The following is a 16,535-nucleotide window of genomic DNA, read 5'->3' as shown; positions in this document are numbered from 1 at the left end:
TCCCAGGAGGCACCCGCGCGTGCGCTCTCAGGCGCTCTGGTACAGGCGGCGCACGTGGTCGAGGCCCGCTGGGGCGTGCGTGACGGGGCAGCGCCCCCTCTCCTCCACCTCCCGGTGTATGCAGGGGTAGCAGAAGACGTAGCCGGAGGTGGCCAGCATGGCGGGGTTGGTGCGGCGGCGGCCGCACAGCGGGCACAGCGCGACGTCGTCCGGCAGCGCCACCCCGCCCGCCGCCACGCCCACCGCCGGCAGCGCGGGGGGCGGCGGCGGCGGCGGCAGCGCCTTGGGGTCCCCCAGCCGCTGCTCTGCTGAGGTGTACCACCACTCCAGCAGCTGCGGGGGGGCAGGGCGGGGTGATGTCAACAGGTGTGAGAGGCGAGGGAGGGGGAGATGGCACAACGGTGTATCTGCGACACCTGGCGGTGCACGTCCCTGTGGCGGGTGGCTGGGTCGGCGAGGGTGAGGGAGGGAGAGCAGGCGGCGCACCTTGAAGGCAAACACGGCCAGGATGAGGGTGCTGCGGGTGTGGTCGGCCGCCAGGTGCCCCGCGCGGGCCCAGCCCTGGCGCAGCAGGCGCCACAGCCAGGGGCCGCCCCCCGGCCGCGCCAGGCGCGACAGCCGCTCGGCGCGCCGCCGCCGCCGCTCCTGGTCCTGCTGCATCTGCACCACAGCGCGGGCAGCGGGCGCAGCAGGCCCCGGTCGGCCACCCAGCCTCTCGGCGCCAAGCCGTCACAAGCGGCAGGCTGGCATGGCACAGCATGCGCAGAGCAGAGGCGGTTGGCATGGCCCGCAGCCGGCCTGGCCCCCAGCACGCGGGGCGCTCTGCTCACCGCCTCCTGCCCCGTCAGACGCACCACCTCCAGGCCCAGCAGGTGGAGGCCTGGGGAATAGTAGGGGGTGCGCCCCAGCAGGTAGAGCAGCTGGTAGGCAAAGCGGGCACCCTCGTGCCCCGCCACCACCCAGGGGTACAGCAGCTGGAAGGCGCGGCGGGCGAGGGCGCGCCAGCGCAGCTGCTGCAGCCACGCTGGCGACGCCGGCCCCTGCCTGCTGCTGCTGCTGCCGGGCGCTGCAGGTGCCGCGGATGTGCCGGGCGGCTGTGTCCTCCACCCCTGCAGCTGCTGCTGCTGCTGCTGCTGCTGCAGGCGCTGGTGCAGGGAGTCCAGCTTGGAGCGCAGGAAGGGGACTAGAGTCTGCAGGTCAGGCGCAGCTGGGATGTCGACCCGCGGACAAGGCGGCAAGGGATAGGCAACCAGGCCGTGCAGCCGGCGGCGCCCGACCTGCCCAGCGGCCCCGCCTGCCTCCTCACCAGCAGGATGAGCGACATGGAGCGCTGGCTGTCGGTCAGCGGCTGCCGGCTGCTGCCGCCGCTGCTGCCCGATGCGGGGGCTCGGCGCAGGCCGTACAGGCCCTCGGCAAAGGAGCCGCCGTTGGCCGCCAGCGCCTGGCGGTCCAGCGCCATGCTCAGCAGGAAGAAGAGCTCGTCCTCCCGGTCCAGCAGGTGGTGCAGGGCCGGCCGGCGCTGTGCATAGACGGAGAGGGAGTAGAGGACGGCCGCCTTGAGGCTGGGCATCAGCTTCTCCGCTGCCACCAGCTCAAAAAATGTCGGCCGCACGCCGGCATCGCCCCCCAGCGCCACAAACGACATGGCTCGGAACGTTGCCAAGGACAGTGGGTCTTTCGAACACAGCGATGACTTCCAGACCTCCAGTGAGGTGTGCAGAATCGCCTCCGACACAAACAAAGATGATCGATGCCGCCTATCGCAAGAAAATCAATCTTTTTCTGGCCACGCTGGCAACTGCTGGCGGATGGATGGGATCATCTGCGCCCAATCAGAGCTAGACGCATAATAAAACTGCACCGTGTGCTCTTTGACACCATCTTTGGTTCGTGATCAGTGGCACGCAGCCAACCAGCAACACACACAGTCCTCCCTCACCTTGCTGAGAGCGTTTCGCGCCGCCCCGTCATGCTGCTGTGTCGAGCGCCACATGCTGCAGCAGCTCTGCAGCCGCAGCAGCAACCAGCTGCGGGGCGTGCCACCGCCACCCCTGGGCCCGCCGCCGCCCAGCGTCCTCCACGCCGGCTTGCGACCGGCAGGCATTCAACTGTGGCCTGCCTCAGCAGCAGCAGCAGCAGCAACGGCAGCGGCACCAGCCTGGCAGAGGAGCTGAACAGCGTGTGCAACGCTGCGCTGCAAGCCATGCTGGAAAATGAGGAGCAGCGGGTGCCAGACCTGGAGCAGCGGCTGAGGGCGCTGCGCAGCCAGGCGGTGGAGGCTGGAGACCTAGAGGCGCGTCCGCCTGCCGCGCTTGCGCCTTGTCCTGCTAACTGCTGAACCGGGCAGCCAAGCTGCAGGCCAAGGGAGCCACGGTCCCCAGCTGCTGGACACCCAGCCCGCCGCATCCACCCTCACTCCCGACCCGCCTGTGCGCGCTTGCAGGCGGACAGGCTGCTGTGGGTGGTGCAGCGCATGCTGCGGCACGGCATGGCGGAGGAGGCGAGCGAGCTGTCGGGACCGTATGCCGCCGCCGTCAACCGCCTGGTCAACCAGGTGGGACTGGCTGGAGCTGGCTCTTTGCTGCTCTGCCCGGCTTGGCTGCTCTTCCTGCCTGCCCCTGCCCGGCTGTGGTTTGCGCAGCCCCAGGCGGCCTGACCAGCTCTGCGGTGGCTGCCTGCCCCTCGATGCCCCGCGGCGCAGGTGGCTGGCTCCGACTGGAAGCTGGGGCCGGAGGCGGCGCAGCAGGAGCCTCAGTTCAGCACGTGGGAGGATGTGCGCAAGGCGCAGGAGAGGCGGCGGGCAGGCTTTGACGACGGTGGCGGCGGTGGCAGGGGCGGCCCCGCTGACACGGCATACTACCAGCTGCTGGAGGTGGGGCCCAGCGCCAGCAAGGCCGAGATCAAGGCCTCGTACCGCCAGCTGGCGCTCAGGCTGCACCCCGACGTCAACTCGGCGCCCGACGCGGCGCAGCGCTTTGCCGAGGTGGCTGGCGCCTACGATGTGCTGTCAGACCCGGCCAGCCGCACGCTGTACGACCGCTTTGGCGCCGAGGGCATGAAGCGGCACGCGGGTGCGGCTGCCTGCCTGCTGCCTGCCGGCCTGCCGGCCTGCCGGCTGCACCTGCCCCAGCGCTGCTGTGGCCAGTGGGCCGGCGCACCGCGCCCAAGCCTCCTTGCACAAGTCTGCTCACGGCTCTGTCCCCAGCTCGATCCGTCCAATGGTGCCCTTTGCAGGCGCCTCGTCCGGCAGCGGCAACGCCAGCCGCGCCTGGGACGAGTTCAAGCCTTACAAGAAGGTCAACAAGCGCACCAAGGCCCGGGACGCCAGCACCGCCAGCTACACCAGCAGCAGCGACGAGCCCGGCGCCAGCGGCAGCATGAATGAAGCAGCGGGAGCGGGTGAGGCCAGCCAGGAAGCAGCGGCCAGCTCAAGCGGCAGCGGCGCTGGCGGGGCTGCAGCGGATCGGTGGTCGGGCATGCCTCAGGCTGGCGCCGTGGTGGAGTACCCGCTCAGCGACGTTGTTCGAGACGAGCTGCAGGATGGGCGCACTCACGGCGTGGGCCTGCTGGTTGGCCGCAACATCGACAGGCGAGGCTTCTGCTTCGGCCTGCATTGCATGTGGCGCCCAGCAGCGGGCGCGCCCCTCACCTTTGCGCTGTTGCATGGGTGCAGGGGTGATGTCAAGCGGCTGCCTGAGGAGGTGCTGGACCTGTGTGAGGTCGAGCCGCTGCGGCAGGAGGAGACCGGCTCCAGCAGGCAAGCCAGCACGCCAGGCTCCAGCCTTCGCTCATGGTTTACTGCTTCACTGCTCCAGATTCCAACCCACGCCTGCGCCCCTGCTGCAGCTGGGTGCCAGATGAGCTGAGCCCTTCGGCATACGTGCGGCTGGGGCAGCTGCGCCCCGTGGCGGTGGACAGCTTCGACCAGCGTTTTGACGTGTGGGTCATAACAGCGCAGCTGAGTGAGGGCTGCGGCGGGCCGGAGCTGCCAGAGGAGATCATGCTGTAGCATGCCTTCCCCAGCATTGCTTTTTGGGCTGACCCATTGCTAGTTTGCATGGGTCTGGCACCCTTCGATTTTGATTGTGTCGCGCCCTTCGGCATGTTCGGCAACCCCTGCCCATTGGCAGAGTTACAGCAGCACGACAGAGGCAGGCAGGGGGATAAGAGCAGATAGCAGTGCAATGCAAGTTGAAAAGGATAGAAGAGGCTAGGATTGAAGGGTAAAGGACACGCTAGTGCAGGCAGGGGGCAAACAATGCAACGCAACGGCAAGAATGAAAGGGAGCTAAGTCGATTATCGTGGGCATGCCAAAGGGGCATCGTGATGCTGCCAAGGGGCAGTCATGCTAGAGAGGAAGGGTCAGGGAGTCGCCCAGCGAGGGTACAGCGGTCGGCGATGTCCAGTGCTGCGGTCACGTGCTCAGCTGCGGCGCGGCGCCGGCGTGCGGCGCGGCGCCGGGGCGGCTGGCCACCGGCCGCACCGCGAGGTTGTTGATGCGCTGCAGCGCGCCCTGCTGCAGCAGCACCGCGTTCTCCTTGTACTTCTCGGCCGCGCTCTCCGCCGCCAAATACTTCCACCCCAGCTTGGTGCAGCATGTTCTGCACCGCACATCCGACAGCGTGTAGCGCCCCGTGCTCAGCACCTGCACGACCACCGCCACATCACAGCGGGGTGGGTCACTTCAGCGAAGATGTTCAGGGGCAGGGTCATGCATGCCTTGACCGACCGACCGGCCACACCGGACCGCCGCACCTCCTGGCGCTTGGGGCCGGAAGGCTCAAGGTTGACTGCCGTGCGGAACAGGAAGGCAGGGGTGGCAGAACCCATGTAGCCCTCCCACAGCAGGCATCTCTCGCTTGCAATGTCGCACCCGCAGCGGCAAATGTATTTTGCGCCGACATCCTCGTCGACAAACTGCAGGGAAGAAGAGGGGATTCACACGCGGCAGAAGGGCGGGAAAAGGGGATCCACACGTGGCAGAAGGGCGGGCTGGAGGGTGGGCTGGGGGCTGAGAGGGGGGGCTGGCGGTTCAGGCCGGGCGATGGCGGCGCCCTCGGTGCCGAAGGCGCCGCCGGCCGAGGGGAGCCCGCCATTGCGGCCATCGATTCGTGCTGGTCTCCCACGCACGCACCTCGATGAACAGCCTCCCCATGAGGCTCGCAGGCAGTTCAGCGGAGAAGCCCGGAAGAGAGGCTGGCGGTCTGGCGCTCTTGTTCACCGCTGGTCGCCAACAGCACGCAGGCTTCAAACACAGACCAAACGGAGATGTATTGAGACGAATGCGCCAGGCTCAAGCCCTCAGGGTTCTATGGGGTGGCCACGTCGGTCCAGAGAGAAGAGAAGCCGGCATGGGTATCACCCCATTACACGCTATCTTCTACATGGCGTGCCGCTGCGGATGGCGCCCCACGGCCGAGCGCCCCACTTCAACTTCAAGCCAACAAATACTGAGGCCCTGGCGGCAGCGGAGCAGCGGACGACGGAGGTGAGGGAGCCTGAATGATCATCTGCACGGTTGGCAGGACGCAGGCATTGGGGCCGCTTTGGTGCCGGCTGCCGCCGCCGCCGCCACCGCCGGGCGCTGCCGCTGCCGCCCGCCACTGCTGCCAACATCTGCAACGATACCCACCCTACCCAGTGCTGGGACTGCTTTGACCCACCATGCTCTGCTCCTCAGCCGCTTGTTTCCCTCACTCTCCTTGCCCACTCCCCTTCCACGCCCTCAGAGCGCGACCATGTCGTCCCCACGCCTCGGCAGCGCTGCCCGGCCCAGCAGCCGCGGCGGCGGCGGCGGCCACGCTCGCTCAGATCGTGCCCACCTTCCCGCGCATCGGCGGCCAGCCTGTGCGCGACTGGATAGGCCAGGCTGTGGACAACCTGCCTGGAATCAACGGCGATGACCTGGCCAGGCTGCTGTTCCCAGACCTGGTGGGACTGGTGGACGGCCCCACCTGGCTCATCGGCGGCCTCCTCACCCTGGCCTTCGTCCACTGGGAAGGCGGGGTGCTGCTGCGGGCGGTGCGGGAGCGGCAGCGGCAGCAGCGCGAGCAGCGGCGGCGAGAGAGGCAGCAGCGGCGGCGGGAGGGGCAGCAGCCAGGCGGCGACAGCAGCACGGGCAGCGACGAAGACGAGGCGGCGGCCGCAGCGGTGGCAGCAGTAGAGGAGGCGCTCACGCCGCCGCCGCCGCTGTCGCCCATTGACCGCGCGCGGCACGAGCGGCGCAGGGGCCTGGGGTGGCTGGCGCTGGTGACGGCCGGCATGATCTGGATGTGTGGGGTGGTGAATGGGCCCACGCCCTTCCAGCCCTGACCCGCCGCAGGGTGTGCTTTGCCTCCCAAAAACTGGTGCCTCACAATGTGTAAGGTCAGGCTTACAGCGAATCGGCGGCTCGAGTGGTCATTTCCAGCAGGCCGGCGGCAGCAGAGATTATCGAAATAGGCATACACCGGTGTGAGGCAGGTCACTAGCAGTGCTTGGGGGACGATCAATAGGAGGCGGCAGCGGGGCGGGCTGCACGCAGCAGCTCTGGCCGCAGCGCCGGCACATGCGCCATCTCCACCGCCGACTGCCCCGTCCAGCGGAACAGCAGCGCCACCGAGGGCACCAGGTCCGCCTCGCGCACTGCAGGGGCGGGGCGGCACGCGGCGGGGGTGCAGCCAGCGCGTGCTTGTGATGGCAAGGGAGCGCTGCTCAGCGCAACTGGGCAGGGAGGGTACCAGCTGCGAGTGCAGGAGCAGCAGGTAGCGCTGCGACGGCATGCCTGAAACCGCGCCCACAGCCACCGCTCCTGCACCCTCTGCTACACCGGCCAGCCAACCCAGCCGGCCACCCACCCGATTGCGCCTTGGCCTCCAGCGGCTGCCTGCTGGGCAGCACCAGCTCGTACGTGTGCAGCGGGTCGCTGAGGCAGTCTGCCACCCAGGCAAACACCGCTGCCACCGGCTCCCCAGCGCCAAACTCTCCCTGCAGCCGGGCGGGCAGGCAGTGAGCAGCAGCGGCAGGCAGGCTACAGGAGCGGTGCGATGCAGGGCAGCAGCGGCTAGCACAGGGCAGCCGCCTGGCTGCAGCCCCTACCTGCAGGCTGATGCCCTCAGGGAACCGCACTTTGAGTGTGGCATGGGTGGCCGCCGCCCGGCCGGGCCCGCCGCGCAGCCGCTCCCGCATCGCGCGCGTCATCAGCACCTGCCACAGAAGAGGAGGGCGGGGCGGCGGTGGTGGCACGGCATTGCTCAGCGAGCATGCGTGCTCGCTGCCCTCCCCAGCAGGCAGGGCACAGGGCCGGATGAGGCAAGGCAGCAGAGCAGCGACCCCATCCAGCACGCCCGCGCAGCTCTGCCAGGCCAGGCCACTGCGTGGAGAGGTGACAGGGAGGCGGCAGTGTGCGTGCCTGGTCCTGCTCCCGCCGCCGTGATGCCGACATGAAGGCTGCCTTGAGCTCCAGACCGGTGCGCTGGAAGAACCAGTCGGGCACGTCGCGCTCCAACGACGTGGGCAGCACCACCTGCAGGCGGCAGCGGGCGGCGGCAGGGCCGGGCGAGTGTTGGGGGACAGAGTGAGCGCCAGGCTCCCGCTCGTTAAGGGTCGAGCTGCTCTGGATGCTGAAATGGGTGCGTCCAGTCGATGCCGGCTGCCCTCCTCCTCAACCCAGCTGGCCAGGCAGCTTGCCTGGGTGTTGCGCTCCCGGGCCGCCTCCCATTCCCGCGGCGGCCTGCCCGGCCGCTGCTGCTGCTGCGCTGGCTGCTGCTGCGCCGGCCGCGGGGCGTCAGTCACGGGCCTGCTGGCCGGGGGCGCTGCTGCTGGGCGTGCACCGGCAGGCGCAGAGGGCAGCAGCCCAGCCAGGAGGCGCAGCGCCTGCCGCAGCGGCTCCAGGTCAGCACCCTCAGCCAGCACAGCATAGCCCTCAGAGCTCGCCTCGGCTGCCGCCTCCCCAGCATCGCCACCGCTGCTGCCCGCTGCTGCTGCGCCAGCTGGCGGGGCCGCCTCCTCAAACACTATCTCAAAGCCGCAGGCCAGCAGCAGCTCCAGGCCGCCACCCACGTCCACAACGGCAGACTGGATGCGCGGATTTGTGAGGCGCACACGGCGGAACTTGGGGTCGGCCGGCGCCGCCACAATGTTGCCCAGGAGCTTGGCGAGCACCTCGGCTGCTGCGGCGCCCGCTGGCTCGGAGGCCAGCTGCCCCACCGCCACGCTGACCGCCTCGGGCGCCTCCTCCACCTGCTCTGGGTGTGGGGGTACCGCCGGGGCGGCATGCTGCTGCGGCAGTGCTGCTGCTGCTGGCGGCACTGCTGCTGCCGGCTGCTGCAGGTGCGGCTTGGCAGGCTGTGGAACCGAGGGGGCAGCTGCAGCGCTGGAGCTGGCGGCAACCGGTTGCTGCGCCGGCGCCGCCGGTGGCGGCACCTTCAGCACCGGCCGAGCAGGTGGCGCCTGCCGCGCGGGCGGCACCCCAGCCTGTAGTACCATCAACACAGCGCTGCTGAGCGGGACAGGAGCAGGCGTGCAGCGGGCAGAAGCGCGGCACCCTCTACAGACGCACTCACCTGCGCGGGAGCGCTGCCGAGCACATTTGCTTTGCCCTTGAAGGCGCCCTTGGCCTGTGACTTGCCAAACAGGCTCGTTAGCTTGCCCTTCAGCTTGTCCAGCTCGTCCATGACCGGCGACCGGCGAACACTGAGCGATCGGGCGGTTGCGCAAGGCGGGTGGACCAGAAAGCAGATCGGTCGGGATTTGGAGAGGGTGCCATGATGTGGCCGCCGCCGCCATACTGCGCTGCGCTGCCAGCCGCCCCCCGCCGCGCTGCCTGCCACTGCACGCCCGCTGCTCATCCAGTTCTGCAAAGTGAGAGTGTGCAGCAGCTTGTGGATAGGGCACGAGCAAGGTTGTTGCTTCCAAGGCTGCTTTGCCTTGTGTTAGCTGCCCTGCTTCTGATTTGAGAAGCCCTGCTGCTCTACTACAGCACTCTGTGCACCATGCACCTCTAATCAAGCAGCCCAGCCAATCCAGCTAGCCAAGGGGGATGGCAGCCGAGGTGCTCAAGGAGCGAGGCAGAGGCTTCCCGAGGCTCTGCTCATGCCAGCAGCGCCCATTCCAATGTGCCTGCATGCACTCACGCCGGCTGCGCCCACCGCTTCCCGCCCACCGCCCTGTGTGCAGGCGCTGCCGCCGCCCTGGGCTGCACGAGAGGCCTGGGAGCGCAACGTGGCGGCCTTGAAGGCGCTGCTGAAGTCCTTCATGTCCGATGGAGAGCCGCCAGACGCTGCCACCGGGGCGCTGCAGATCAGAATGCTGTCCACGGCTGCCAGCAGCGAGGCGGCGTGGCTGCGGTTGCTCACGGCGGCTACAAAAGGGTGAGCTTAGCCTACGCATCTCGGGGGCCCCTGGCTATGTCACTGCTGACGCCAACCCGCCTGCTGTGGGGTGCAGGTGGCAGGACACGTTCAACACAGCGCCAAACATCATGAGGGTCCTGGGAAGGTTGGCGGCGTGTGGCCCGCTGGACAGCTGCGGAAGGCTCGGCTGGCCCGACAGCGCACACTGGATTGCCTGCAAGTGGCTGGCAGTAGCATTGGACGAAGTGCTGCTGGAGGAGGAGGAGGGAAGCGCCGAGAACAAGGGTGAGGCCCCGCCGGTGGCCAGCGGCCCGCCGCCTGCAGCTCCCAGGTCCATGCCACAGCTTTGCTGCTGCCGCGGCCGCCCTCACGCGGTGCTGCCGCTGCTTTGCTGCTGCAGAGTACATGGATGAGCTTGCGCGCAGCCCCGCCCTGCCAGCCATCCTGTCGCTGCTCGCCAGCGCTCTGGCGGGAGCAGAGGTGCGGCGGCGCCGCGCCAGTGCAGGCTATTCTGGCCTGCTCTCTCAGGCTCCGCACCTTCCAGCCGTGCTCAGAGCCCTGGCACCATGCTGTGCAGGCGGCGAGCCCCGGGGAGTTCACGCAGGAGCAGGCATCCGAGGCGCGGCAGGCGGGGGGCCCCCTGCTCTCCCTCTGCGACTCCCTGCTGTACCACGAGCAGGGTCAGGAACGGGAGCAGGGGCAGACGTACCGCAAGGTGGTGGCCGCCTTCTCCTTCAAGGCCCTGGCGCGCCTGGTCAGCGGCTCCGAGCTGTGCCGCGAGGCGTGCGTGAAAGAGGCTGAGGTACTGCTGCCGGTCGGCACCTGCCCCTCAGCTTCCCAGCTTGCGCCAGGGTGGCGCGCGCCAGGGCGGCTGCATTTGTTGAAGGCACCATCTGGCAGGATCCATGCACACGCCCATGGATGTTGGGGGGGTGGCGCAGTGCGCGGCGTGTGGCCCTGCAGGCCATGCTGCTCCTGTCGGTGGTGCTGGCCTGCAGGTGAGGATGCGGAGGAGCAGCAACGGCACCCTGATCTCCTGCCTGCTCTGGTGGCTGGCCTACGGGCCTGGCAGGTTCCAGATGCTGCCGGCCACGGAGCCGACGATCTCGCTGCTGGAGCGCCTGGGCAACCTGCTCCTGGCCCACCTGCCCGTGGCCAGCAGCCTCTGTTACCAGGCCGAAATTCTGGACGTCGTGCAGCATGCAGTGAGGTGAGATGAAAGTGCCAAGGGTGCACGGCATGGCTGGCTGCAGCGGGCATGCCATGGCTGGCCCCTTGCTCAAATGCTGCCTGCCCAGAGTCCCAATGCGGTGCGCAAGGTCAGGCACCCGCCCACCTTCCCTGCCCCTGGATGTGCTGTGTGATGCAGGCACTGCCCTGCAGTGATAGAGGTGTTCTGTGGAGCGCCGTGGGGTGTCAGTGCTGTGGCAAGGACAACAGCCGCCTGCCTGCGGGCGGCACGCCTTGAGCAGCTGGCGGCGGTAGTGGGCACCTTCCCGGCATGCATGCCCCCAGCTCCCACCGGGAATGTAGGCACGGCCAAGGACGCAGCGTCTAACGCCTTCACCCTGCTGTCGGATGCCGATGACTATCTGGAAGAGGCAAGTGCAGGGGGACCTGCTGTGACGCTGATGCATCTTGCTGCTGCAATGACGGCTGGAAAAGGGCAGGCATTGCTGCCTCCACCTGGCTGATGCCCGCGGCGCCGCGGCATGCGATGCTTGCCCCATGCCGCGCTTCCGTTGCGCCTGCGCTGCCGTGCGCAGGACGATCTGGGGCAGGTCATCCGCCCCCCAAGGTATGTGGCGGCCGCCAGACGCCTGAGGGAGGTCATTGGAGACCCCGGCAGCTGGGATGATGAGCTGGCAGACCACGTGGCCGATCTGGCAGACGAGCTGGACCAAGCTCCATTCCAGCCACTCCTGGCACCCCAGGCCCCCAACATCTGGCTGGAGGCGGCCCAGGTGGCGGGTGCTGCCGGAGGCCCGGCCTGCCCCTTGCCTGCTCGCCTCACACCAGCCTCTGCCACAGCAGGGCCCTGCTGCCGGGGAAGATCGCCACAGCATCGCTGCCAGCCCCCATCTGCAGGCCATTGTGGCTACCGATGTCCACCTGCCCGAGCTACTCCTGCACGCCGCCCAGGACCAGGTGGCATTGGCGGAAGCCGCCGCCGCCGCCGAGCGAGCCCAGCAGGCACAGCAGGTGCAGCAGGCGCAGCAGGGCCACCTGGACCTGGTGTCCCTGCTCATGGAGGCCTCCCAGCGGCCGGCAGCTGCTGCCGCGGGCCTGACTGCCAATTTAGTGGACAGGTTTTGGGCAGTGATGGCGACACTGTCCTTGAAGGAGCAAGCAGCGCGGGTAGGTGGCTGCTATGTACGTCGCACGCAACAGGCTTGAAGCAGCCCGCGACTGCAGCTGGCAGATGTGGTGCGCCCGTTCATGCAGCGTCTTACAACCTCGTTGCCTTACCGCTTCCGTTGCCTGCAGGAGGTGCCCCTGCGGCTGATGCTGGGCCATGGCCAGCTCAGTGTGGCGGCCGAAATGATGCGGAAGCAGGTGGAGCTGGCCCCAGCGGATGCAGCGCACGGCTTGGTCGCCAGAGACAGCGCCACCAGCATTCCAGCCCCCGAAACCCTCTGCCACTTTGTGTCCTGCCTGCTGCTGCGCTCCATGGCTCGCGCCGCCTTCATCTCCGGCACGGCGCGGCCAGCAGTTGGCTTCCTGCAGCGCTACGCCTCGCTGGTAGCCTCCCCTTGGTACCCGCAGCAGCTGCTGGTGCCGGTGCTGCAGGTCCTGCAGATGGCGGTGGTGGATGAGGACTTGGTGAGGACATGCATCGGAAACCACTGCCATCAAGCTGCTGTGTGGGCCTGGTGGTCTACAGCGTGCCCACGTCTTTCCTCTACGGTGTGCTGCGTGCAGGACGGCAGGGGGCGGGTGCTTGCGGCGGTGTCGGCGGCCATGGGTGCCGTCGTCTCCCTGCCCCTGGAAGCGCCGGCGGATCACCACACACCCGCCCTGTGCGCCGCCCTGGAGGTCATCAGCTGCTGTGCCAGGACGGGCAGCCCCCCGCAGGGCAGCCACAGGCTGAGCCAGTTCCTGGAGGCTCGCTGCCTGCCCGCAGTAATGCGCTGTGTGCGGCGCGGCAGCCACCTGATGGAGCAGGTGAGGCGTCTTGCTGTGAGGGCTGGGAGGAGCGCATCGCATTGGTGGATTATGCATACAAGTGTGAACTGGCGCTGGACTTGCCTTGCTGACCCGCTGCGCTGACTGGCGTGGCCGCAGAACTCTCCAGGCAGCCCCGGCTTCAACAGTGGGTGGAAGCTGGCTGACGTGGCACTCAGTACCGCCACCGCCCTGGTCTTCCCCGGCTCCTGGCGCTCAAGTGGAGGTGCTGAGGCTGCCTCATCCGTGCACCGCCTTGCCGCCTGCCTCGGTACTTGGTGCATTCGGCGGGGCCAGCAGCGAACTTTGAAACTTAAAACTTGAACTTTGAAACTTGAAAGCTTTGTCTGAAGGCAGGTGTGCCTGCCCGCCCTCTCCGCCTGCAGCCCTGGTGGAGCTGGTCATTGCCAGGCAGCCGCCGCCACCGCTGCTGAGGGAGGCGGCACTGCAGCTGGCCGTCGGCATCCCCCCTGGCGAACTATTGCGGGTGGCAGAGCTGGGCGAGGTCCCGCCGCCGCCGCCTCCGCTTGAGCAGAGGCAAGAGCAGCCGGGGCCGCAGGCTGAGCCCACCGCGAGTGCCAGCGGGGAGCAGGCCCAGCAGGAGCCGGCAGGAGTGCAACACCAGGTGGTCGGGGCTGACGCCGCTGGTGGAGCAGTCACGACGCTGGAGCAGCTGATCGCCCTTCTGTTTGGCATTGCGCTTGCCCCAGATCACACCGGCGCTGGGCAGGTGAGCGCCACGCCTGGTCGGCAGTGTGCGGCAGCGGGCTGAGCAGCCTGAGCAGCAGGAGGAGGAGGTGATGCTTGGCCGCATCAACACCTCCCCAGCTACTCCTGCCTGCACTGTGGGTTGCCTGCCCCGTAGGATGCGCCGCGTCAGGGCCAAGGTGAAATGGCCAGCGAGGCGCTGCACCTGCTGGCCGCAATCGCTCTCAACTTCCCTGCTGCACAAGACGCGCTGCTGCGCCAGCCTGGCGATGTGGCCAGCCTGGCAGCCAGGCTGGAGGGCCCCATGGAGCAGGCTGCCGTGGAGGTGCGCGCCTCCTGGTGCACCACCATACTGGGCAGCCTGGCGCTGCGCCCTGGCGCCGGCCAACTGGCCGGCGGCGGCGCCGTGGATGCGGTGGCCGGCGGGCTGCAGCTGGCCCTGGAGCAGGAGAGAGCGGCTCCGCCGTTCGGCCCGGCACCATACGCCAACCTGCGCGGCTGCTGCATCATGGCGGCCGCCTCCTTCGTGCTTCGGGTCAGCATGCTGGCCGTGGCTCTGCCCTTGCCCTTGCTGCCGCCGACCAGCGTGGGCGATGCCCCTGCGCCCTCCTTGTGCCCTGGCTGCCACCTGCGCCGTGTGACGCCTCATGGGCGTCACCCGCTCACCCCTGCCCGTGTCGCTTCCCATCCCTTGCGCAGGCCGACCGCCAGCTGTGCGCTCAGCTGACGGCGGATGGCGGCCGGATGGCAGGCCTGCGCCGGGCCTGCGCCTCCAGCGTCTACCCGCGCGTGCGGGAGGTGGTCGGCGCGCTGCTGGATGCGGCGGAGATGGTGGCTGCGGGCGCCTGCTGGGTGGGTGGGTGGCCGGGCCGGGTGGGGCCATCGCGCCGGCTGCTGCTGGTGCTGCGCATGGTAGCCAGCCGGGTCACTTGGCCACCTCTTCTTCCACCCCTCCCATCCCCTCGTGGGCTCATGGCTGCAGGCCCAGGTGGTGGCCCAGCACGGCGAGCTGCTGCTGGTCGCCGCCAACGATGTGGCCGAGTCGATGCAGCGAGAGCTTGGGTTCCCAGCCATGGTGCCCCAGGTGCTGCAGCTGTGCGCGGCGCGGCCAGACTGCCAGGTAGGCCAGCGCGCGCCTGCTGTCAGCCTCCCTCCGGGAGCTGTGCCCGAAGGAACCTCGCTGGAAGCCATGGCGGTGGAGGACAGGCAGCACAACAGACCTGCCCCGCAATCGTGATTGGCTTGCAGGGCGTGCTGTCCTGCATGGAGCGCGCCACCGGCCATCTGGCGCTGCTGGTCCCTGAAGAGCAGGCATCCGAGGGGCTGGAGGGGCCAGGCGGCCAGTTGGTCGCACAGGTGCGGCACTGGCGACCGCCCTGGCCCAAGGCCCAATGTGGCTGGGAGACTTTTGTTGTTGATGCCGCAGATGTGAAGTGCCCTTGGTCCTACCCGTGGCGCCTTCCATCATGCACTGCAGGCCAACGCCGAGTTCCTGCGCTCCTCCCAGGCCCTGGAGGGCCTGGTTGGCTGCGTGCAACTGCTGGCCCGCACACTGGAGCAGGCGCGGCTGTCCTGGGGCGCCGTGTCGGGCCGCGAGGCTCGCAAGCTGCTCCCCACGGTGTTCGTGCTTCTGCAAGTGCTGGCCGTCCTGCGCAACGCTGCTGGGGTGGCACAGCTGCGGGCCCCGCTCCAGTCCCAGCTGGGCGGCGCAGCAGCCCTGGATCAAGTGGTCGCCGCCGTTCAGGCAAGTGCCGGGGCCGGGGGTACCATCGGCGCCGTGTGGCATGCCAGTTGGAGTTTGCGTTGGGCGCTGCCAGTGGGCAGGTGTGCAGACACGCATCGTGGCGCCCACCCCGATGCGCCGCCTGCAGATGTTTGACGGCACCACGATGCATGCGGAGGCCCGCCGCTGCACAGACCTGGCGCAGCAGGTGGCGAGCCGGCTGGCTGCCGACCTCTGAGAGCCACCTCATCAACTCATCCACCCACTTTAGCTACGCCGCCCCCGCTTGATGCCCACATAGCGCAGCAAGGGCCGCAAGAGAAGACACTAGGACACGCCGCCAACAGAGCTGGCCCTGTAGCGCAAGGGTCTCGTTTGCCTGAGGCGCCATGTATTGTGTGGAATCGTGCTTGCAAGCTGAATTTGTTCATGGCATGGAGATCGTCGTGCATGAGATGTGACCTGCTCTACAGCTGCGGCACGCGAGGCACCGCTAGCACCGGCAGCCCGTGCTCCGGTTGCAGCGTCAGGCTGATGATGTCGCGCACGCCTCCAGGGGCCGTCACCTGCAGCCATCGTCAAGGAAGGCTGCTTTTGCTCAGCACCAGTTGGACACATACCGCTGTTGCAAGCCACGCCCAGGATGCTTGTCTGCTGTAGGCAACACACGATGCAGCATCGCCTGCCTACCTCGGGAGTCAGCTGGAATGTGTACCGCCCCAGCAGTACCGCCAGTATTGCTAAGTAGTCCATCTTTGCCAGCGACTGGCCCACGCAGTTGCGGGGGCCCTGGCTGAAGGGGAAGAAGCGAAGCGGCTGGCTGCTGCCGCCGCCGCTCCCAACTGCCCTGCTGCTGAAGCTGGGGCTCAGGCTGCTGCTGCCGTGTGAATCGGGCCTGTGCTGTACCTCAGCCTCGCCTTGTGCGCTGCTGCCGTCACCAGGCAGCTTCTCTTGCGATGGCGGCGCGCTCTGCCCTCCTGCTGCCGCTGCTGCTGCCTGCTGCCCTGCCGCTGCTTCACCTGCCGTTTTGCCTTGCGGGCCGCTGGCGGCATACTCGGCCCCGGGCTGCATGAAGCGCTCGGGCAGGAAGCGGTCGGGTTGGTCCCAGTAGCGGGCGCTGTTGTGGCAGCTGAAGATGTGCACCCAGATGATGGTGCTGCAGCCGGCAGGAGGAAAGCGTGGCGGGGCACAGATGAAAGCATGCCGCGCGGACACGGCGGATCGGCACCCCAGCATTGGCAGTGGGCAGAGGAGAGGGGCAGCCAGGCGAGCAGGTGGGGCGTCATGCAGCGGGCAGGGGCACCCACTTTGCCGGGATGGTGTGGGGGCCCAGCTGGATGTCGCGGGGCGCCTGGATGGCGGTGCCGTCCGCGCTGACAGGCAGCACCCGCATCGACTCCTGCATGAAGGCGGAGGCACGCCATGTGAGGCAATCTTTGTTAACGCTGCCGGTGCAGCCATCAGTCCACATGTTGGTCTCCCCACAAACAACATGCTTCCATCGACCTACGCTGCCCCAGCTCCTGTCACGCATGGCAGCACTCGCCCCCGCCCCCCCCCCCCCCCCACGGTCCAGCAACGCACCCGCACCCCGTGGGGCCACTCG

General features: G+C 68.5%; 5 protein-coding genes across 5 annotated transcripts in view; 1 reads left to right on the top strand and 4 right to left on the bottom strand.

Moving 5' to 3' along the window:
- Positions 1-27: 27 nt before the first annotated feature.
- Positions 28-1,645, bottom strand: CHLNCDRAFT_48657 (hypothetical protein; the record flags this gene model as incomplete). The annotated part of the gene is made up of 4 exons (XM_005849536.1): positions 28-333; positions 487-660; positions 831-1,190; positions 1,307-1,645. 4 exons carry the CDS (start codon positions 1,643-1,645, stop codon positions 28-30), a joined length of 1,179 nt encoding a protein of 392 aa, XP_005849598.1.
- A 1,209-nt stretch (positions 1,646-2,854) lies between these two features.
- CHLNCDRAFT_15756 (hypothetical protein) lies at positions 2,855-3,061 on the top strand (the record flags this gene model as incomplete). Its single annotated transcript, XM_005849797.1, has 1 exon — positions 2,855-3,061. A coding segment is annotated over one exon (207 nt), but the record flags the coding sequence as incomplete, so codon positions are not given.
- A 1,354-nt stretch (positions 3,062-4,415) lies between these two features.
- Positions 4,416-5,156, bottom strand: CHLNCDRAFT_143048 (hypothetical protein; the record flags this gene model as incomplete). The annotated part of the gene is made up of 3 exons (XM_005849535.1): positions 4,416-4,646; positions 4,757-4,918; positions 5,136-5,156. 3 exons carry the CDS (start codon positions 5,154-5,156, stop codon positions 4,416-4,418), a joined length of 414 nt encoding a protein of 137 aa, XP_005849597.1.
- A 1,332-nt stretch (positions 5,157-6,488) lies between these two features.
- CHLNCDRAFT_143046 (hypothetical protein) lies at positions 6,489-8,655 on the bottom strand (the record flags this gene model as incomplete). Its single annotated transcript, XM_005849534.1, has 7 exons — positions 6,489-6,625; positions 6,838-6,967; positions 7,079-7,186; positions 7,313-7,352; positions 7,423-7,505; positions 7,649-8,455; positions 8,545-8,655. 7 exons carry the CDS (start codon positions 8,653-8,655, stop codon positions 6,489-6,491), a joined length of 1,416 nt encoding a protein of 471 aa, XP_005849596.1.
- Positions 8,656-14,493: 5,838 nt separating this feature from the next.
- CHLNCDRAFT_34731 (hypothetical protein) overlaps positions 14,494-16,535 on the bottom strand; it is a 3,477-nt gene continuing 1,435 nt past the window's right edge. Inside the window, exons 8-12 of the mRNA XM_005849533.1 lie at positions 16,237-16,328; positions 15,620-16,085; positions 15,078-15,495; positions 14,684-14,950; positions 14,494-14,562 (exon numbers count right to left, since the gene is read on the bottom strand). Of these exons, the coding sequence (XP_005849595.1) occupies positions 15,397-15,495; positions 15,620-16,085; positions 16,237-16,328 (657 nt within the window). The 3' untranslated portion in view covers positions 14,494-14,562; positions 14,684-14,950; positions 15,078-15,396. The remainder of the gene's footprint in view (positions 14,563-14,683; positions 14,951-15,077; positions 15,496-15,619; positions 16,086-16,236; positions 16,329-16,535) is intronic.

The sequence above is a fragment of the Chlorella variabilis genome (assembly GCF_000147415.1).
Source record: "Chlorella variabilis unplaced genomic scaffold CHLNCscaffold_5, whole genome shotgun sequence".
Lineage (NCBI taxonomy): Eukaryota > Viridiplantae > Chlorophyta > Trebouxiophyceae > Chlorellales > Chlorellaceae > Chlorella > Chlorella variabilis.
This window is presented reverse-complemented; position numbering and strand designations above follow the sequence as displayed.